Below are 22,820 nucleotides of genomic sequence, written 5' to 3'. Positions count from 1 at the left end.
CTCAGGTTTGATATTAAACTGGGTATCTGGCCTCTGGCAGTCAAGTCAGAGGGTGGTTTGGGGTGAGAAAATGTAAGGGGGCAGCCTCATTTGTAACAGCCAGCAATGCATTTATCAGTCTCAATACATGGATCAAGGCGATTAATACAATAATCCACAAGAATGCAGCTTTGTTCCAGTTGTTGCTTTGAGTTATTCAGATACATCTAACACTTCTGAAATCTGATTTAATATCTCTCACAGAAGCAACAGGAAATAGTGGCTGAACAAATTAACAATGTCAACAATACTCTGCTGACAGCCAGAGATATTTTAAATGTACAACATCAAATCAACTTTGAAATGGGTGAGGGAATAAAGGTAAGATCTCAAGTGAAATTTATATCACAGTTGTCTTAAACAGGTGTTACTTCATGACTCACTAGATAACAAGCAGATGCCCTACCACTGAGCCACAGCCCTTCTTGAAATCGAGAGGTAGAACCATTACCTTGACTGGAGCCTAACACCTCCAACATAAACAAAGCGGAGCCAGCAAGCTTCAGGAACAGTACTAGCCATCATAAGCGAGTCTGCACTGGGAGGGGTAATCAGTGGAAATCACCCTCTACCTGCAGAAGTGTTGTACTGCTAGAAAACAACAGTTATATACCCTCTGCTCATTCTTAGAGAATTTAGAAGACTGAAGCACCAACCCAACTTGCCAAAAAATGGCTGCGGTCACACGGAGCATTAGCCACACTACAGAGATGGAAGATAGGCGGATTTTCTGGGCATGATCACAGTGCCACATCTGGGAAGCATAGAGCTCCCGTGGAGAACCCGAGGCTTCACGCTGAAGATGCGGGGTAAAAAACTAGTACCTCCGAGGTAGTAGTTTCCAGAAACCGCAGGGCAAGGGCGGGCGCCTGATGGCGTTTCCGGTGGTAGGTTGTGGCATCCAGCGCCCACCCATGTCCTGTCGCTAAAAGGTTTTTTTTTCAAGTCTCCACGGGATGCGCACAAGCACCCAACGGCGCATGCACACACTTGGTTTAAAAACAAACAACACAGCCACCTCCTCTTTTCCGTACCCCCTCCACTCCTGGCTCGACCTGCTCGATAGGAACTCTCTGCACCGGGTGGCAGAGGGGGAGGTGCAGGGGGGGCCTGGCGGGAGGGCGGCCCGGCTGAAGCTCCTCCTGGGGACGGAGGACACAGTTTGCATTCCTCTGCAGCCCTGGAAAGGGTTAAACCCGCGGAGCCTTTTGCTAGGGAGGCTGCTTCTTTGCCGCACTGCAGGATTGTCCTGTGATCGGCACCTCCCCCCTAACCACGGGACCTCGACGGGATGTCTGATCGCACAGCCACGCATTATTTTGCTCCGGGGCAAACAGCCACGCTTCCCCCCCGCATTTTCCTGCCCGTGTGACCGGGGCCAATGTAACATATATTTTGGCCCTTAATGTGGTGGTAAACTGCTGTCTACATTGTGGTATTGCTTGTGGGGGTTCATAGGCTTGAATGCTTCTCCATACAAAAAATTCCCTTCACTTAGACAATTAGTATGTCCAGTCTATATTCAGGAAGGGTTTTGAGTATGGCGGACAGACATTTACCATCCAAGAAAGAACTAAGCATGAATAGTTTTCATGGTTTTCTTTATCTACCTCATTTTGAAATAATACTAATAACTTGTAAAATGCTATTGTTATTATTATTTTTGTACTCTTCTTGTTTGGTCAGAATACTTCAGGGTTCTATGCAGAAATCGATGGAGCAAAGATACACCTACAGGACAAACTGGCCAACCTATCAAGGTTTGATGATGATATGGTACAGACAGCCATGGAGCATGCACAGAAGCTTCAGGAGCTTGCTGATGAACTGGAAAGGTAATGTTAACTAGATCAAACTGCACTGCAATCCAGCAAGTTTAAGCACTTTTAAGTTACTTTGGAATCAGTGGGTCAGGATTTAAAAAATCAATGGGACCTTAAGGGGCCTCACTTTGATCAAATACTGATTTTAAGACTGATTAGAAGGCAAGCAGAAGATCACATTGGTAATAATTATTATGAGTGAGTGCTTAAGTACAGTGCTTATCCATTATGTCTGTAATCCTTACAACAACTGTATGTGTCTTCAGGCCTCTTTTTGTAGAAAAAGCCCAGCAGGAACTCATTAGCATAATAGGCCACACCCAACAGCACAGCTCATTAGCACATTAGGCTGCACCCCCATGTTACCAGAAGTGTGGTTATCCAGCCACACCCACCTTTTGCTTGTTATTCTGTTTACCTTGTTTGTTGTCAAAACCCAGGGCTTTTTTTTGTAGCAGGAACTCCTTTGCATGTTAGGCCACACACCCCTAATGTAGCCAATCCTAATGAGTTTCTGTTGTTGGGTGTGGCCTATTATGCTAATGAGTTCCTGCTGGGCGTGGCCAACTTGGGAGCCAGCCGGAACTCTGTTCCTGTGCGTTTCTGCCCAAAAATAGCCCTGTGTGTCTATGAATTACTATCCCAATACGATAGATGAGAGGAAGGCAGAGTGAGAAATTGGCTTGCCTATGTTAATAGCTGAAATTAAGCCTGAAATGTGGACTTCCATGCTCCTAGTCTGAAGTCTGTAAATTTAACATGTATCCGTATCACCCACAATTCATGGTCAGACTGAGTATCAGCCGCACAATTAAACTTTGTGATCAATATTGCATGTGATTTGCACTTCTGCTACCTTCTTATCTACAGTTGAGCTGAACTCTTTGCATGACTGCTGGTACAATCACTGTGCTAGGACTTATAGTATTTTTTTAAATGGTTAAGGAAGTACCATCACATTGGCTTACACTATCCTAACATCTCAGTTACAATATATAAAATATTAAAAGAGGTTATAACTACAACAGAATGAACAGCCCAGAAAGGCATCTTTATGATGGTATAGTTCACTGCAATAATTATTGTAGGTTGTCATAATCTTTTATTGCATTGTCTTTACCTTGTAATCTACTTCCTGTACTATTTATCGTTTACCTACGTTGACAGTTTGTTGTTCTCATTAAAATAGATCCAGGTGGGTAGCTGTGTTGGTCTGAAGCAGCAGAATAAAGTTTGAGTCCAGTGGCACCTTTAAAACCAACAAAGTTTTATTCAAGGTATGAGCTTTTGTGTGCATGCACACTTCCTTAGACACAGTGAACAGCTAATTTGCTGTTCAACCTCTGTCTTATATGTATAGACTGGTAAGCTCCATTTCTCTGTGTCTAAGGAAGTGATCATTCACATGAAAACTCATACCTTGAATAAAACTTTGTTGGTCTTAAAGGTGACACTGGACTCAAATTTTGTTCTGTTGTTCTCACTGTTCTCAAATTCTGTAACCGTAGTACTATTCCATTGTTCCTTGGTTGTTTTATGCTGTCTAATTGCACTGTTTATATCCTATAATCCACGTTGAATCTTAGCAAGAAAAGTAGATTATTAATAAATAAATAACATTTACTGACTAATGGCAGTAGTGATATTGAATTCCTCAAGGCCCATGTTTTGGAGAAATCAATCGTAGAGGTATCTCGGTTCCAAGCCAATTTATTGTAGGTTGTTTGTTTCAGCTCTAGCAGATATGTCCTTCTACTAAATGTAAATAATTCTGTATTTTTCTTTCCTTCTCACAGGACTTTGCATGGTGTTGATACAAATGAATTAGTACAAAAAGCATTGAATGCTTCCAGTGTTCATGAAAACATCATTAATCATATTAACGAGGCCACTGAAGCATCAGTTTTGGCCTTAAACACAACCGAGAGAGTCAATGATGTAAGTAACACCATTATATAGCTTAACTAAGGGTGGAACTACATGTTGAATGTAGATTATCATCCCCAAATTTGCAGGGGGGGGGTACTGATTGCTGACTTGGGTCTGAAATGTAAAGAGGTTATGGAAGTAATCTTCTAAAAAACTAATTTACGCGATAGTCAAATGTAGACTCGCCCACATTTAATGCTCTCTCTCTGGGTGCTTGCTAATTCTCCCTACCTACCCTGAATAACCTGTCCCATTCCCATTATGGCTTAACTAGTTGATAGACCAGACTTATTTATATACATTCCATAGGGACACTGTGAAAGAGGCATAAAATGCCCCTCAGAAAGCCTATTAGGAACCCCCCCCCCAAAAAAAAAGTCTTCCTTGTCCCTGAAGCAACTGTCTAATCCCATGATACCTCCCAGGAAAGAGACTGGGTCAGCAGTACGTGGCAAATGCCCACATGGGGGGAGTGGAGCGTCTTTAAGCAGGCCCCTGTAACACTTCCTCCAATTTTCTGGCATGTTTGCAGCCCAGCCAATCCTATCCTATAAGTACAGAAAAGGGGTTCCAGAACCACTGGATCCCTAGATGTAGTGCCATGAGTGCCCTTCTATCATTTTTGCATTTTATAGATATAATTACTTTACTCCAGGAGCCTTGTTGTATGCAGTGCAATGCATGTGTGGAGCTACTCTGCTGATTAATAATAAAAACCTTGCACATAGGAAAACTGTTTGCGCTTATCAGATCTCCTGCATAGGTGAAGGGCCCCTAGATCATACCAATTGCTTCATAGAAACCAAATGCAGCAGAGCACGTATTTTCATAAAGGTTTATTTTTGCTTTTTCTTTAATGAATTTGTAGGCTGTTGTTGGAATTGACACTCAGATTACTTACCATAAAGAGGAAAGCAAAAGACTTCTCAATCAAGTCAAAGAACAGCAACAGACGGCACATGCCAGTAAACATAATCTTTTTGCTTAATTCATTTTCATATACTCCTTCGGAACTATAGCAGCTCATGTAGAGAAAAAATGTTGAAGCAACAGAATTAACTACTATTTCTCACTGAGAATTTTGTAATTCTACTAGCTTTTATTGTAAAGGCGTTCTGTCTAAATATCTTGTAATTTTATGTAATGCATTTTATATTTGTTGTTTGCATGTTTGGCTTAAGACCTCGGGTCAATGAAGCTAATAAATGAAATGGGTAATTCAAAAGTCTGAATATTGCAACTCCAGTGGAAACTGGTCTAATACAAATATATTACGTTATCCATTTTGCAGTTCTGGCATCAGCACTGAAGCAAAAGTCTGTACCATTACTAAGCTAGATATATGATTTATACCATTTTTGAACTTTCTTGTACTGAAATATAAAACAGTTGGTTCTACTGCTTTTAAGCAGTCAGAAGTAAAACCTAATCATGTTTTTCACATCTGTGGTGTTTTTATATATAATGTAAATGCATTGGCACCTCTCCCCAATGTATACCAGTTAGCAAGTTCTTTTAAGAGAAGATATCTGACAAATATAGTTCTGCAAGATTTAATTGGAAGAAGTGTTCAATGCTGACCAGGAAATAATGTACAAATTCAGCCACCAAAAACTCAGTTAATACATATGACATTAAAAATTAGGGATGGGCATGAACCAGCTTACAAACTAAAATTCATGACAAATTTTGGCTAGTTTGTGGTTCGCGAACTGAAGTTCATGGCATGTCCACTGGCACAAACTTTCCACAAACTTTGAAGTTGTTTGTAGTGATTCATGAATGGATACATTTCCAGACAGACTGTCCTTGCTCAATCAAAATGTTTACCAAACTTCAAAGCAACATAACTTGGAGGGCATGTAGAGGAGCATCTGGGGGAAACCCCCTGTGACTTTGACATCTCTAGCTTGCACAGGATCCATTCTATACACTCCTGAAACTGTGCCTGTCATTTCCCCAGAAATGGGGACACCTACTTTGGGGGGGGGGGCGTAACTTGGACCCCACACATCCTCACCAAACTTGAAGGGCAGGTAGAAGAGAGTCAGCTGGAGACCCCTGTGAGTTTGGTGTCTCTAGCTTGCACAGGATCTATTCTATACACTCCTGAACCTCCACCTGTCAAAAATGACCACCTGACATTTCCCCAGAAAGCACTTTCCTGGGGGTACCTCCTTTGGGGGTATGTAACTTGGACCCCGTAAACCCAATCCTCATCAAACTTGGAGAGCAGGTAGAGGATAATCACCCAGAGATCCCCTGTGAGTTTGGTGTCTCTAGCATGCCGGGCAGGGTATTCTATCACATCACGATTCTCACAAACCAAACTGGTTCATTTGGTGTCTAAATGTTTGTGACTGTTCATGATTCATGAACTGGACACACCACAAACCATGAACCAAACTAAACCACATTTTCCCCGTTCATGCCCGTCCCTGTTTAAGCATCACCCAATTAAAACACTATAATTAACTAATCTCAGTGAAACCAGTAGTGCTAAGCCTTTTGATACTTTGATGCCTATGTTAGATTTATGGTGTCATCCTAAGGAGAGACACCCATCTGAGCTCATTGACTTCAGTGGCCATAGAAGGGTATATTCCATTTAGGATTGCATTGACAGTCTTTAAGATACACATGATAATAAAATTGTTTCTTACACTTTATTTTTTCTGGTTTGCAGATTATTTTGCTGTTGCAGATGCAGGTCAACATGTTAATGGAACTCTTGCCAGGAAGAATGATTTTAAAACCCGTTTGCTGAAAGTTATTACAAAAATCCAGATGTCAGAGCAAGGTCAAAAGATAAATGCTAGAAAATTTAATCTTGCAAAACTGATTAAAGAAGAAATGTAGATAATAGATTTTAGTGATTGTGCCAAGCAAGATTAAAATCCATTCTTATTTGATTATTGTTAAATTTGGGTTGAATGTCTGCCTTTTTTTCTATTGCATTTTTCTTCCCATGTTTCATTTTTTTAAAAAAATATATATTGAATTTGATGCTCTTGGCACTGTATGTACAGAGATCACTGTTGGGCAAAACTGCAGATAACTTACTTATGTGCTATACTGAAAATGATTTGTCCCACATTTTGATGGATCCCCATCATATTTGGTAGCAAGTTGTTAGAATGGGACTGGAATTCACATGTATCCCACTTGCCCGATCCAGAATGCTGCTGTGACAGTGCTACTCTGTGTGCCATCATTTGGAACATATCATTATATGTTCTTTATATGAAATATGTTAAGGAAGAAGCCAGTGTGTGCACACGTTGAAAGGACCAGAATCTTGACCAGGGTTTTTGTATTCTTGCTCCATTAGATTGTATCTTTTTAATGAGGCTGGTTCTCTAGAACTTCATATAAAGATTGTATTTAGTCATACTAATATTTCAATTCATGCATTTGATGAGGCAGAATATTTCCTGCAAAAGCCCATATCACAATAAACCAGTTACAACTTAATCTCATACATTTTTAATGAACTACCGTCCCCTGTGTGTTTACTTGGGAATGGGCACCACTGAACTTCTAAGACTTACTTCCAAGTAACCAAGCATACAATTAAATTGTTATTTGATTTTTTTTGTTTCAGTGTTCATGATTTCCTTACCACAGAGTATTTTGTCTGTCACCACAGTTAGTCTATTAAAAGTCATTCTTTGTTTGTTTTACAGGTAATGCAAGGCAACGTTTGAACGAGTTGAAAGTCGTTACTGATGAAGCCCTAAATACTGCTATGACAGTAACCCATACTACTGGCCCAATGGCTGAAAATGTGACCAAATGGTCCCAAGATCTACATAATTTTGAACCTGAATCAGCAGCTTATGACCATGCCACAACTACTACAAGGGATACAGGTATAGTAATATATTGATATGGTAATATCAGATCATTGAGATAGTGTTGGTATAGTGTTGATAATGCCAAAACATTGAACTCCAGATCCTTGTGGGGCTACTAATAGCATCATCAATACTGATGTAGTACTAGTATCACCAGCAGAGTGGCAGCATAGTTTGTCTTTTTCTTTAGGTTTTTAGCCCTCACATGGCTGCTTCATACATTTACTTTTTAAAGCTAAGATGGATTTAGCGTACATAATTGTGACAAATATATGCCTACACACCATGTATGTAAGGGAGCCAGGATTGGATTTGGTTCTCTGTTGGGCATATATTCAGTGACAACCCCAGTTTTCCTCCTATGCAATGAATTAGCCCCCATGTTCATAGGGAAAAACTGAGAAAACATTATAACATTTTTAAACACTAAGTCATAAGCAAGCCATTTTTCTGCATCGTATCTGCATTCTGTATCATGCCTCGTATGCTATACTTGTTTAGATATCTGTAATCCTAGTCCAAATACATGGTTTATTAGAAGTCTCATCATATTGATTGTATCAATTTACATGGTGTAATCCACTCTGAGTCTCATTGAGAAAGGCAAACTATAAATATAGTAAATAAAAAGATAAAACAAATAACTCTACAGTGCCCACTTTTACATGTGTCTTACACAAGAGATCACCAGCAAGACATCCGTGGGCACAATGGTACTGACAAATGGCTTCGTTGATGCCCATTTGCTTCTTCCCCAAACCAAAAAGCCTGTCTTGCATTTCATTATTCCAACTCCCAGGAACAGGAGGTTTTTGAGAAGAACCCAGGGGCTATCACCTTTGTGTCTTCAGGAATTATCATTTGGAAACATCTTACCTCCATCACAGAAAGAAGCTTGGCTTACAGACTTCCTAACAATTTGTATTTGGCCCCCATGGCAGCCATTTTGTAATTGTCCTCTGTGGCAGCCATTTGTGACCCCATCAACCATTCTCAGTACTCTAAGCATGCCCACAGCCTCAGCAAAATTTGGAGTCTCTGCCTTACACTGCCCTAGACCCACTGGCTGCCATTGTTTTAATTTTTAGAATACCCAAAAGTTAAGATTCAGCTTTACTATCATATCATCTCAGAGTCTGATATTCTTTATATGGGTTTGTCAACAAGCATTTATGGATGTTATGTCAATAGAACTGGCATAGGAAAAGTTACAGCTAATGTAACTAAAAGTGTTTTGCAACAGAGGTACCATTCTCCAGTGCAACTGCTGTCTTTGTTGTATTCTGTGTTTTGGACTGTACAAGTTCACTAGTGAGGTGGGTATGAGTTGTTTTAGATGACCCTTTGGCTACACACAGACATCACAAACAAATGGCAGTTTATTCATGACAAGAAGGAGCCAATCAGCCCATACCCATGTGCTCCTCTCCCTTCCCTTCTCCCATAATGTGAACCTCTTCTCTTCAATATTTTTTTTAACTAGAGAACACTTTTCTGAATGATAAAATGCCAAGCGACACAGGCAATTTATTACAGCAGTAACAGCAGCAGTACAAATACCTTTAAACTGACCTTTCAAAAAGGCTATTGTTTATCTTCTGGAATAAGTCCATATAGTCCTTGTCAGAGCATGTGGGAAGGCAGGGACTTTGAAAGTAGCACAGAAGTACATGTTTATACATCTCTATCTGTGAAAGTAACTGAAATTCACATCAGTGAAGTATTGTTGGTATAGCTATTTTACCTCTCCTGATGATGCTTATTACCATTCTGTAATGTGTTACATTTGCACTTCGACTCTTCTTCTTCCAAAAAGCTCAGAGTGATTTATATGTGGTGGTTTCCCACCCAGACAGTATACAAGTCTATGCCTGTTTAGACACAGTTGTGCTTAAACCCATAACTATGATCTGAGTGTAAATATGACCATGTAATAATCACAGGTTTGCATCCAGTGATCTGCTCATGCAAGCATCACAGCTCTTCCTTCTTTCCCTCCCCCCAGCAATCCCTTCTTCTGACCCCAGGAACTTGATTCCCAGGACTGCAAGACCATGGGAACTAAATGTCCCATGTGCTGGGGGAGGGCTGCTCTGAAAAGGTGAATGCTCTTCCTCCTCCTCCTTCCATTGTCACAGTTCACTGGAAAAAAACAGGCTGGAAAGGCAATTTCAACCCCTTCCCCCTCCTCACCGTAGCTCCCTGATACCCGCGGCCATGACTCCATGTAGTCTCGCAACCATAGGAATCCATTTTCCTAGGGTCAGAAGGGACTGCTGGAGACAAAGGAAGGCAGAAAAGTTCTGCCGCCATCAGTTTCTTTCACTGATGGATTGCTGCATCCAACCTAAACTGAGCAACTACACCCAAGCTTTTTATTCCTTGATACTCAACTGAAAATGTTTCATTTTTGAACTCTTGCTGCTTTTTATATTTTACTGTATTTTTACTACTTTAGCTTCATTGGAGTCTGTAGTATTATTTATTTACTTAATTTATACCCTGCTTTTTCACCAGTGGGGACCCAAAGCAGCTTACATCATTCTTGTATCCTCCATTTTATCCTCACAACATCCCTGTGAGGTAGGTTAGGCTAAGAGTGTGTGACTGGCCCAAGGTCAACCAACTACCTGCCATGGCAGAGGGGGGATTCAAAATTGGGTCTCTCAGATTCTAGTCTGACACTACAACCACTACATCATGCTGGAACCTTCTTATGTATACTCTATTGCTATTTTTATATAATTTTTATGTTTTTATAGTTTACTGAGCCTCCTTGAAGACCTTGTTGAATAAAATGACTAATACAAGTTGTGACACCCTTTTTCTCACTCACATAGAATGCCTACCGATCTGCACAACCTCTCTCTTTCAGGTTCATGGTTACACGTAGGTCATGGTCGTCACTCATGGCTAGGCTTCTTGCCCCTTTTAAAATGCAGAGAGAGCCATGGCAATTTCATCTCTCAGGTCTTCTGTCTCACTCAGAGACAGTAGCAGATAGGGTAGCCCAGCCCCCTCTAATAATTTTCCCTCACTCAAACACTCCAAGATGTTTCTATCTTGGAAAATATGCATAACAGCTTTTATTAAAATGGTGGTATTGTTATTTTGTCTGCAATGTTGATGCCAAGCAGCCTGCTCACCCTTTTTCTTTTTCCACTATAGTGAAGTCTCTCACAGAAGTTGTCCCACAACTTCTGGATAAGCTACGTACAGTGGAGCAAAAGTGGCCAGCAAACAACATATCAGCCAGCATTCAGAGGATCAGGGAGCTCATTGCACAGACAAGGAGTGTAGCAAACAAGGTAAAGGTGCTGGAGGAGAATTTCACTGGGTTGTAACAGGTAGCCTTACAGTGCTGTCCTAAACAGAGCCATATCCCAATATTGAATTCAGTTGGCTCACAAGAGGGTGATTGTTTAGGACTGCACCAGTGTTCCCTCTAAGCTGAGTTAGTGTGAGCTAGCTCACAGTTTTTTAGCCTCCGGCTCACACATTTTTGTCTCAGCTCAGGAAGGAGGGCTCCAGAGCGAACTAATATATGCAGCAGCCAGATTGTTCGCTCACAGCTTTAATGCCAGTAGCTCACAAAGAATGCAGCAGCCAGCATGAGCAGATAGGGCTTTAATGCCAGTAGCTCACAAAGTAGAATCTTTGCTCACAAGACTCCACAGTTTAGAGGGAACATTGGACTGCACTGTTAGCACATCAGGGGAAGGGGTTGAAATAGCTCCATTTAGGCAGCATTGCTGACTCATTCAGTATTAAGCTGTGCCTTTTATAACTGGAGGATCCCAAGAACTGGGCACAATACACTGAAGTGCTGCATCCCAATTGCAGAATGACATTAATTTTATGCCAATTTTTACTCTACAAATAGCAAGATAACTGTTTATTAAGCAGATTCATAAAAATGAATGAAGAATGAACAAGTAAATAGTGTGTGTGAATAAAAGAAAGAAAAGTGCAGGGTACTTAGCATTATATGCTCAACCTTTTAAAGATTTTTGAATTTTGCTTTTGTTGTTGTGGTTAGCATGTACTTAATCCCCTAGGAACGAGATAAAAGCAAAGTGCAAGTTAGATTACAGTTTTATTCATCTCCTTTACAAACTACACCATGCATGTACAACATGTGACTTATCAAGATAAAAGCAGTTTGTACTGTATTTCACAGCATAGTAATTTGTATTTTGCAGTCCGACACAGGCAACAATACCAAATAATTTTTTGAGTGTCTAGCAGCCCAGCATACATTGCTGGTAGGCTGTGTTTGGCTTGTTGGGTCAGAGCTTGAACAGGCCTGAGAGAATATGACCAAATTTATTCAATGGAAATTCAGTCATTGCTATTACTATGGGTAACTGTTGCCTGGGTTCTTTGCATAACATATAGCTTTACTTATGTCATCTTCAGGTGCAAGTTTCAATGTCATTTGAAGGCCAATCAGCTGTTGAAGTCAATCCACAAACAAACATGGAAGACTTAAAGGCTTTTACATCCTTGAGTTTGTATATGATGCTTCAAAAGGACAACCCAGAACGAGCAGCACCCCAAGACAGGTTTATTCTGTATTTGGGAAGTAAAAATGTAAGAGAATAGTTTCTTTGATTTTGTTCATAGATAGGATTTCCAACCTCCAGATAGTGGCTAGAGATCTCCTGGGATTACAACTGATCTCCATGTGACAGAGACCAGTTCACCTGGAGAAAATGACTGCTTTGGAGGGTGGACTCTATGGCATTATACCCCAGTGAAGCCCCTCCCCTCCTCAAACCCCACCCTCCCCAGATCCCCCCCCCCCAAAATCTCCAGGAATTTCCCTACTGGGAGCTGGCAACCCAGCTCATAGAAATACACTTATGGAAATAATGGTAGTTTTACAAATGGCAGGGTTTTTTCAACACAATTTATGAAACAAAACTGGGTGATTGATTTCCTAGTAAGTTGCTTGTTTTGTAGTCGAGATGAGACAGTTTCAAACATTCTGCAATCACAGTTTATCTGTCTTTCAGCTCTCCTTTACTGTTTTTTCCCTCTGCATATGCAGTTCAAACAGTAAATCGTGTCCCTTGGTGCACAGCAATACTGAACTTCCTTGATATAATCACAATTCCAATCAACTCTCCACCAATTTTAAATGTAATGTAGCAATTGCTATATTTTAGCTTTCAAGGGTTAATCATCATTGATTTCTTAGCCATTTAGCTATCAAGGCTTCCAGCTCAAAGATCTTCAAGATTAAGAGCACTTATTTACATGTTGGCTATAACAGCCTCATTCTTTTTCTTTTTTTTAATTCTTGAGTACAATCACTTAAAGAAACTTTAAAGGAGAATATAACTTGTTTCTTGGACTATATTCTGAAACAAGGTGGAACTGTTTGTCAAGAAACATAAAATAAAATGCCCTTCTGGTGAAGCAAAATGTAATATAAAAAGATGCTCATAGTGCCTCTCTCAATCAAATAGTCATATCTGAAATGACAGCTGTGCATTCCAACCAACTGAATACGGCCTCAGCCATCAGTCTTGCCCCTTTTTGCTCCCTGGGCTTATGAGGCCTTTCTGTATTTTTTATTTAAAAAAAACACTGCATGAATATTAATGTCTCATCTTACCACATTAATTTAAAAGGAAATATTTTAAGTGTAAAATTGCTCTAGGGGTGGTTCATTGATTACATGGGAGAGCATAAGCATCAGTCAGCATCATGTACAAACTTTAAAAACTGGTTTTTTTCGGAGTTTGTTATCCTTGGAGTGGTTAAGGTAGTTTAGAGTGAATGTAATACAGGTGTTTCCAGGGTAGGCCCAACAGCCACAAAAATGTGATATGTCACATTTCTTCTTTCATCAGCTGCTTATTTGGGAATAGAATATACTCAGTATACCTAGACATTCCAGTTTGGTGTAGTAGTTAAGTGTGCGGACTCTAATCAATCAATCTATCAATAAACCTTTAATAGCATATACAGCATTAAATTCAGAAATAGAAGATGACACAGTCAACTAAAAAAACTGAAATAATTATAAAATCATGAAACGGAGTTTCCCAAATTTTTCACTCTTATCACATTGACTAAAAAATTAGCCACTGCCACTGTAATCTCTGCTGTTGTATCATTCAATAGAATTTGACATTTTCTTTCATCTGGGAGAACTGGGTTTGTTTCCCCACTCCTCCACTTGCACCTGGCTGGATGACCTTGGGCAAGCCATAGTTATGATAAGAGCTGTTCTTGAAAAAGAGCAGTTTCTGTCAGAGCTCTCTCAGCCCCACCTACCTCACAGAGTGCCTGTTGGGGGGGGGAAGGGAAAGGAGTTTGTAAGCTGCTCTGAGACTCCTTTGGGTAGTGAAGGATGGGGTATAAATCCAATCTCTTCTCTTCTTCTTCCACATTTAGAAATCCTCCCAATTTTGTGCTAACTTCGGTCTGATTTTAAAGACCACATGTTCCAATCAATAATCAAGGTTAACAACTTCAAGTGCCTGTTTGAAGAACAATTTACTTTTATGCAAAGGATGGTGTGGAAATTCCTGTATTTAGATGTGCAGCCTAATTCTGCAGTTCCATTGAGTGTACTGGCGCATACTCTTCACTACAGCTTAATTTTCTGGGGGGGTTCTTACCATTTCATAGTAGAGTTCCAGACACTACAGTATCCAGAGATTCATGCTATGGTGGTGGTTCTCAAAAGGTGGGGGCAGGCCCTCCTTGAAAAATATGGAACCCCTGGAATTTGAACAAGGATCTGGATCCAGAGATAGGTGGAATATTTCTCATTCTGTAAGCCAATCCATGAATGAGTTCATTATTCCCTAAAAGAGAACTCTCCCCTATCAACATTTAATTTGTGGGATAAATGCTACATTATATCATCCCAATTTTGGAGTAGAAGAAAAGTTCCTACTGGTTTTTGTAAGAGATTGAAAATGTCCCTTTCTGAAAGCAAATATTGGATCTCTGAAACCAAATACATGGTTATGCCCAGTCCATACCATCTTTCATGTAGCATTAGACTGTACACTCACAACTGTGTACGAGGAAGTCTGTGTTTTTACCTGTGGTACAGTAGATGCTTGGCTGGGAGAGCAAAAGATATGATAAGTTTCAAAAATCAGGGGAGAAATGACCAGGTGGAACCAGCATGCCACTTTTTACATTGGCAGACGTTCTTCAGTTTACAACTTGGTTTCATAAGAGCTGAGCAAAAAGCTGTACCTCTTTGGTAACAGTGTAAATATAGGATTTCAGCAATAAGACGATTGATCCTGCCCTGCATGCCACAAAAACCCCTGCTGCAGTAAGAACAGTAGTACTTATGGATTCTAATGGGAACATTGGGAATCCCAATTGCCAACTATTAAAAGTTACATTTTCAGTTCTCAGAAATTCATATATGAGTTTGCAATATGTCCTAAATGCTCAGAAACCAAACAGCATGAAAACATAATTTCATTTATTTACACCCTCTCTTTCTCTCCGATGAGGACCCAAAGCAGCTGAGAGTGCATGTCTGGCCCAAGGTTACCCAGCAAGCTTCTATGGCATAGTGGGATTTGAAGCTGGGTCTCCCAGCCTGATACTTTAACCACTATACCACACTGGCTGTCATTTAATTCACTGCATTTTTCTTTTGATTCATGCTTCTCTAGATTTTAATGCATGATTGAAAATTATGGAGAAAGTTTTATGGGGACTGGCATAAACTGACCATGGAAGTGCCTTTCTAGACCCATTTTATGCCAATTCCCATAAAACCCTCTTTTTTGTGACTTTTCATGAGGTGCTGCCAGCTCCCAGGCTGGAACTGCCATTCCCGACCTCTTTACCATCTAGGTTTGAGTCCTCAATTCATCCATTTGTTCTTCTCTTTACTGTCCATAAAGTTTAAGGATTACTTCTAATTCATATTTAAATTATTAATTGTTCAGTTTCTATTAATTGTTTTTTTCTTTAACATATCTGACCACTGAAGATAGTGTATTGTGTATTTCTTCTTCAGACTAAAAATTATCTGGGTCTTGCAATTAAGAATGATAACTTGGTGTACATTTACAATTTGGGTGGTAATGATGTTGAGATACCTCTGGACTCCAAGCCTGTCAGCACTTGGCCTGCCTACTTCAGCCTTGTTAAAATAGAAAGGTAAAGTGCCCAACATTTGCTCCATTTCTTACAAATCAGATTGAGTAAAGTCAGAAGGAAACACAATTGATAATTTGTTGACATTGTATTGTGGTTAAAGATGTTAACCACACTTTTTAAACAAAATGGTGAGATAATTATTCCTCCTAGTTATCTTCAGAACCTCACTCTGTTTATATATAAGGGGGGCAGGGATCTGGATTGGGATGGAGGGGCACCCATGAGATAGAACTGTCTGTTCCTTTCTCTGATCACTACACATGCTAAAAAGTTGATAATTGCTGTTATGTTATTAAAATCCATTGCAAAAAAAAATCTGAAATGGAGGTTACTAGGCACGATCACAGTGGTTTTCAAGCTTAGTCCCAAGTAACCCTACCATTACTTGGAAACTTCTTCACCGCTACCCATCATCCCTTGACATGCACAGATGCAGTAGAGTGGTGAAACGAGACATTATGCAATGCTCTATAAACTTTTTTCCTTTTGGTAGAGTGCTGTAAAACATCTCAGACAGTGAACTAAACTAGAATTGTTATTGTAGGTGAAAAACCAAACTAGATGATACGAGGATCCACATGTACTTACCTGTCTAGCCATTCTCATATAAAGCACAAGGTGAAGGATCTGTTCTTCCCCCTTCTCTGCCTTGCCTTTCTGCACTTTGTTGTTTGTGGCCTTTTTATCCCAGTCTGGCTCCAGCACCAGAAATGAACCCAGCTGGGATAAAAATGTCTCAAGCAAATATTGGGGGGGGGGGAGCTGTAGCTCATCATATTCATACTCCCTTTTTTAGTTTTAAAACTAGATCCACAAATCTTCCCCCTTTATTTTTATGTTATTATTCAAAATCCTCCCCTTTATATATTACCAACATGTGATTAAATACACGTGGAACACCCTGTCATGTCCAGTTTGGCCCTAATTTATCAAGCCCTTGGAACGGCTGTTGTTTTCAGAGAATTTTTTTTTTAATTCTACAGTTTAGTTGTTCCTTACAAGGACTAGAGTTATAGATGGGGGGGTTGGTGTAAAAGTAAAGTCTTTAAAATATTACTTTCTCTTAGAAATTGCCTAATCAATCTTTTGTATTTAATAATTCAGCTGAAGGTATGACCATGGATCCTGATTTTATTTTGTTTTGTTCTAATCCTCCTGTGGTTCGATAGGATCGGAAAGCATGGGAAAGTGTTTCTGACTGTACCAAGTCCCAGCAGCACTGCTGAGGAAAAATTCATCAAAAAAGGAGAGGTTCCTGGTGATGATTCATTGTTAGGTCTGGAGCCAAAAAATACAGTTTTCTATGTTGGAGGAGTGCCTCCTAATTTTAAGGTAGGAAAAATAACTGTTCTTATGTGGCCCTGGCTTTAATACAGGAAAACTCTTTTTTTCTGGCCTTGATTAAGCTAGCAGCTTCATCCAAACATACTTATTTAGAAGTGAACTCTGTGAAGAGAACTATAATAAACAAATGTAAGGGTCCTCACAAAAGCAAAAATCCTATTAAACTGGTTTAAAATTACTTCAGGTAGCTCAGAATTACTCTGATAAAGAGGCATTTAAACTGAATGTGTTTTCTATGTGTTTAAATAATATGCAATCATTGCAAAAGAGTTCAGTCAGGAGTAGCATCAAGAGCTGTTATGATAGAATCATAGAATTCTTAGAGATGGAATCATAGAGATGGATTGGGGCCTGATCCGCCGGCGGATCGGGCCCCAGGGGGAACTCCACCCCGACATGCACGTCAGCCGGAAGTAACGCGACCACGCCGGGCATGCTGGGGGCGGGGCCACAGTCATCCGAGGGAAAACTCTATGGTTTTCCCTCAGATGGTCGTGGCCCTGCCCCTAGCGTGCCCGGTGTGCCCGCATCACTTCCGGGTGATGTGGATGCGGCGCGCGTGCGCGTGTGCTCCAGCCACCAGCCGGGAGTCCCCCACTGGCGGCTCTATTAACACTTGGCAACCCTACCTGCCACCGCTGTGGGCGGTGGTGCCACTGCTGCTGCTGCTGCCATTGCCCCACGAAAAAAGGCTCAGCCCCACCGTCTCCACCATCCTCCTTTCTGGAGAAGGGGCTTCTGTTTCTTACAACAAATTCATATTATCTTTAAACAGAGAAATGAACATAAAAATAACGTTTAATAATGGATTTATTAAGCGTATGTTTGCCCAAGCGCTCAAACCGAAAGTTTTTTTTAAAAAAAACACAAACAAACCAATGAGCAGTCAGACAGCCCTAATCGCAATCATTGCGAAAGATGGCTGTCCAGATGGGCGAAATCGCACATTCAAAGCGCAGGTGCCAGGAAAATACTTGATTTTCCAGGGGGCAGGAAAACCCAGGAGCATTGCGGGAGTGAGCCTGCTTCGACATGGGAGGCGGATTTGCCTGTCTGATCAGCAAACTTAAATGCAGGAGGGAACAGTGGCAAACCCCGATCAAAAGGACTGTGTGACCGCACCCTCAGTGAGGTATAATGACATGGAGAACACCCTCCAAAGCAGCCATGTTCTCCAGAGAAACCTATCTCTGTACTCTGGACATCAGTTGTAATTTTGGGAAATCTCCAGGCCCCACCTGGAGGTTGGCAACCATATTGCCACCTACCAAGTGATTCATTTTGTTTCCCTCTCAAAACACTGATCACCCATTAGGTGGGGAAAGGGAATTAGCAAGCACTGAAACTTCTTCAGTTAGTCCAGCTCTGGGCATGTAACCTTCACTGGATCAGACCAGTGAAGAGGGCTCAACAGTGGGATGGCTTCTAGTGTCCTGGCCCCACTGGTGGTCCTCCTGATGGCACTGGTATTTCTGGCCACTGTGTGATACAGAGTGTTGGACTGGATGGGCCTTTGGCCTGATCCAACATTGGTATCTCTTATGTTCTTATGTTCTAAGAACTGTAAGCAAGACAAGGATGGAGGAAGATTTCATAAAGAAATAGCCAGATTGCAAGGGGTTAATGGAATTAGCTGGTAATAAGACAACACAGCGTTCCAAAAATATTTCATAAAGGAAAGAAATGAGTAGAAATTTAAAGGAGGTAGAATGAGCCATGACAGAAGAAAGCTGTTTCAGGCATGAGGGAAAGTATCCCACAGATATGAAGGCAGTATAATGAGAAACGGGAGCTAACAGCAAGTGTGCTTAGTGTAGAGAAAGCAAGAAGAGTAAAAATAGATAAAGAGACATATTTGGGGCAGAGCTGTGGAGAGCCTTAAAGGAGTTTGCAAATGATGCAGAAAGAATCAGCAACTGAGAGCTGTAGTCATGGGATGCTGCTGCACGAATGGAGTATCCCAAGGCTAGCCTGGAAACCCCCATTTTGCAGATGTGGCTCAGACTGTGACTTTGACTTTAGTGACATTGACTCAAATGACATTTCGTTGGCTTGCTTTTCTCCACAGCTTCCCCCTAGCTTGGATCTTCCAGGCTTCATTGGCTGCTTGGAGCTTGCCACGCTGAATGATGATGTCATCAGTTTGTATAATTTCAAAAATATCTACAATGTCACCAAATCAGTACCTTGTGCCAGGTAGGAAGCATTGTATTAATCATAATAAGTGCAATAAAACAGACTTCTTTTTATTATGGCTTTTCACATTAATATATGATGTGACTGACAGCTGAGGAAGCGTGGATCCAATACGTATGTGGAGAAAGGCACTGAAAGTACTTGTTGCCCTCTTCCGCTCTCTCCACTTCATTGGTAATGGAAAGTGCTGTTAAGTTGCAGCTGACTTATGGCAACCCTGTAGAGCTGTCAAGGCAAAAGACAAACAGAGGTGGGTTGCTGGCCTCTGCATAGAAACTCTGGACTTCCTTGATGGTCCCCCATCAAAGTACTAACCAGGGCAAACCCTGCTTAGATTCTGAGATCTGATGAGATCCGGTGAGCCTAGAGTTCCCCATTTCATTACATTACTGTTACAGTATTTAACTTTTCTGGAGAGTATTTATGCATTTCACAGCATTGGGTATGTTTTGGCCTTTATTTACAACAATCTGAGGACCAGATCACATACAAATTTATATTGCTTGATTACTCAACACTGGATGCAATTATAAAAGACTGAGCTGACTTTTGTTCTTATCAAAGGTCTGCTGTAGTGTTTGATCTGTGATACCTCATTAACTCTGGCCAAGTCACCACTGAACCAATTGTTTCCTTTTGTTACCTCAGAAATCCCTGTTCCTATAAAGCATGCCTTGGACCTTATATTGCACACACCTTATTTTAGAAACATTTTCAGAAAGTATTATTTAACGCAGTATCATCCAGTTTGTATCTAGTGCTCCCAAAGCCAAAGGCCATAGCATTAGTCTGTTTGGTTGACAGTCTTATCTTTAACGCATGCTAAGCCAGAACAGCCTCCCCAACAGGTAACAGATAGGAATGACCTAATTCTTTCTTCTCCCTTCCACTGGTCCTTTCTCTGAGTTTAGAAAGCTGTACAAATCCTGGTCCATAGTATGAATAACACACACAACTCTCATCCAAAATACTCCGCACACTAGTTACCAAATTTTCCTGCACAAAAATTTAATATAAAAATGATCACAGTATTATAGCTCCACAAATTCAGACACTTACAAATTTGTACAACAGAACATTCAGAAAATAAACATGTAATATTACACTAGCTGTGTGAATGTCAGTGGACAGTAAATTTCTATATGCCCTATGGATGCTCAATGTACTATTTTATTTTCCTACAATAGACTAACATGACTGTCTCTCTGGCAATATATTCTTAATTTTCCAATTTCTCCTTTTAAGTGTTGCTTCTAGAAATTCTCTCTCCAGAACAGGGCACATGAGCCTTCTGATTCAGTATCTGAGTTTTGGATGCCTCTTTTATTCATCATGCTAGGGATAAGTTGGCCTTCACTCAGAGTCGAGCCATAAATTATTTCTTCGATGGTTCTGGCTATGCTTTGGTGAGGAACATTGAGAAAAGAGGAAAATTCAGTCTGGTAACTCGTTTTGATATAGAGGTTCGAACGCCAACAGATAATGGACTTCTCCTCCTGATGGTTAATGGAGTAAGTACATAGATATCCTAACCTCATTGTTCAGTTCCCAGTTACAGAATATCTGCTCTGAAATAACTCTATAGTTTTAAATACTCCCTATGAAGAGAATATTCAACAACTGTGTGTTGAAGGTAGCTGGAAGTATTAAATACAGAAATGTGGAATGTCTGAATGGATCTGACTCTGTAGTGTAAATTAGAATTTTTGCTCTAATGTAAAATCATACTAAAAAATAAAAAAAATTAGCTGAGATGTCTTACTTAGATCTCAGCTAATAGATAATCAATAGTGTGCTGGAGTTGGATCAAAGTATCTTGGATTCAAATGCCCTTCTAGCATGAAGTCCACTAGGAGTTCTCAGGCCAGTTGCTATCACTCTTGTGTGTATAATATGGGATAACCAGTGCACTGTCTTGGGCTCCTCGGATAGGACACAAATGTGGGGTGAAAGCTTCCTTAGAATAAACAATCCTATGAACTGGCACCTTGGAAATAGAGAGGATGTAATAATCACCATTGTTAATGTTTTGTATATTTATTTTTATTCCACTTTTCTTTTATCATGAATTCAAGACACTAGACACAGGCTTCCCAGGAAGGCTTCCATCCAAGTAATAATCAGACCTGCTTAGCTTCAGGTTGCTGTGTCACATGTCCTCAGACCAAGTCACCACTGACTTATGGCAATCCCATAGGGTTCTCAAGGCAAGAGATGCTCAGACGTGGTTTGCCATTGCCTACCTCTGCATAGCAACCTATCTTGGTGGTCTCCCATCCAAGCACTAACCAGGGCCCCACCCTGCTTAGTTTCCAAGATCTGACAAAATCAGTCTAGCCTGAGCTATCCAGGGCAGAGTCCTCAAACTATACCCTAGTTTACTCTGATGGCTATTTATTGAAAGACATATCTGTTTTGTAGTTCCGCACTGAGGTCACAAAGTTTTTAGACCACATTTCCTAGATGTTAGCTGAGTTCAGACTGGCAGTTTGGCCCGATATAGGCACGTTTCACAAACTGATTAAAGGGGCCGGTTCACACAGCCACAGCTGTCATGTGTTCCCCAGCCGTACTCAACCCGTCCTATGATGATTCCCTACCGAGTTTAAAAAGTACCAGGTGAAAGCTGTAGCAAACCCTGGAGAGCGTGTTGATCCCACTTCCCAGAAGTGTGCACGCTAAAAGCCACAAACAAGCCGCATTGCTGAGGTGCTGCGCCTATGCACATGTCGCCAGAATGAAAAAAAAGCCACTTACAGCTGCGCCTCCGCCAGGGGCAGGCCAACAGTGCGAACGCTCCCTTGCGCTCCTCCCCGGTATGCTCCCGCACCAGTAGGTGCAGTGCAACCAGGAATCCCCGGTACAACTTGGTCCGGGTCTTTTTGCCCTGCCTCCCTCATGCTTCATACTGCCAGGCTGTCCTCAGCAGTTATGTTTCCTTCCTGCATTTACATGTAGGATGTTTTATTATGTGGAAGGAAAAATGTCACCAGCTGCTCTTCTTGAAATGGACAAGATCTCCCTGCACTCTCAACCCATGACAACTAGTACATGTAAAAGAGTCTACAACACAACATAGGATTCAGAAAAACTTTACCACTCGGTTTTCTGCTCCTCTGCAAATTATGCTTCCCTTCCCCACAGACAAATTTGCGAGCTATACCAAAGAACAGACATGTTACTACTAGACATTTCAAATGAACAACCCATGGGTTCATCCAGACAAACATTTTCTTTTTGTAAAATTTATGTAAAATATATGAAATAGAAATCCATGCTGTAAAATCTTCCTATTATCTTGTGCAGAGTATGTTCTTCAGCCTGGAAATGCAGAATGGATACCTGTATCTACAATATGACTTTGGCTTCAGCAGTGGCCCAGTGATTCTAGAAGATACTTTGAAAAAGGCTCAAATTAATGATGCAAAATTCCATGAGGTAAAAATGGAAGTAGAAATAAGATATTTCATTCAATAAG

The 22,820-nt window shown here is 40.7% G+C and overlaps 1 protein-coding gene across 1 annotated transcript in view; it reads left to right on the top strand.

Moving 5' to 3' along the window:
• The window catches only part of LAMA4 (laminin subunit alpha 4), a 155,022-nt gene that overhangs the window by 91,442 nt on the left and 40,760 nt on the right, over positions 1 to 22,820 (top strand). The window contains exons 12-24 of the mRNA XM_015412680.1: positions 244 to 360; positions 1,726 to 1,874; positions 3,659 to 3,800; positions 4,660 to 4,756; positions 6,478 to 6,591; positions 7,478 to 7,663; positions 10,817 to 10,956; positions 12,068 to 12,241; positions 15,660 to 15,802; positions 16,972 to 17,134; positions 19,215 to 19,342; positions 20,682 to 20,853; positions 22,649 to 22,780. Of these exons, the coding sequence (XP_015268166.1) occupies positions 244 to 360; positions 1,726 to 1,874; positions 3,659 to 3,800; positions 4,660 to 4,756; positions 6,478 to 6,591; positions 7,478 to 7,663; positions 10,817 to 10,956; positions 12,068 to 12,241; positions 15,660 to 15,802; positions 16,972 to 17,134; positions 19,215 to 19,342; positions 20,682 to 20,853; positions 22,649 to 22,780 (1,857 nt within the window). The remainder of the gene's footprint in view (positions 1 to 243; positions 361 to 1,725; positions 1,875 to 3,658; positions 3,801 to 4,659; positions 4,757 to 6,477; positions 6,592 to 7,477; positions 7,664 to 10,816; positions 10,957 to 12,067; positions 12,242 to 15,659; positions 15,803 to 16,971; positions 17,135 to 19,214; positions 19,343 to 20,681; positions 20,854 to 22,648; positions 22,781 to 22,820) is intronic.

The sequence above is a fragment of the Gekko japonicus genome, unplaced genomic scaffold (assembly GCF_001447785.1).
Source record: "Gekko japonicus isolate JY-2015 unplaced genomic scaffold, Gekko_japonicus_V1.1 scaffold410, whole genome shotgun sequence".
NCBI classification, from domain to species: Eukaryota; Metazoa; Chordata; class Lepidosauria; order Squamata; family Gekkonidae; genus Gekko; species Gekko japonicus.
The sequence above is the reverse complement of the archived record's forward strand: the minus strand, read 5'-3'. Positions and strand labels throughout refer to the sequence as shown.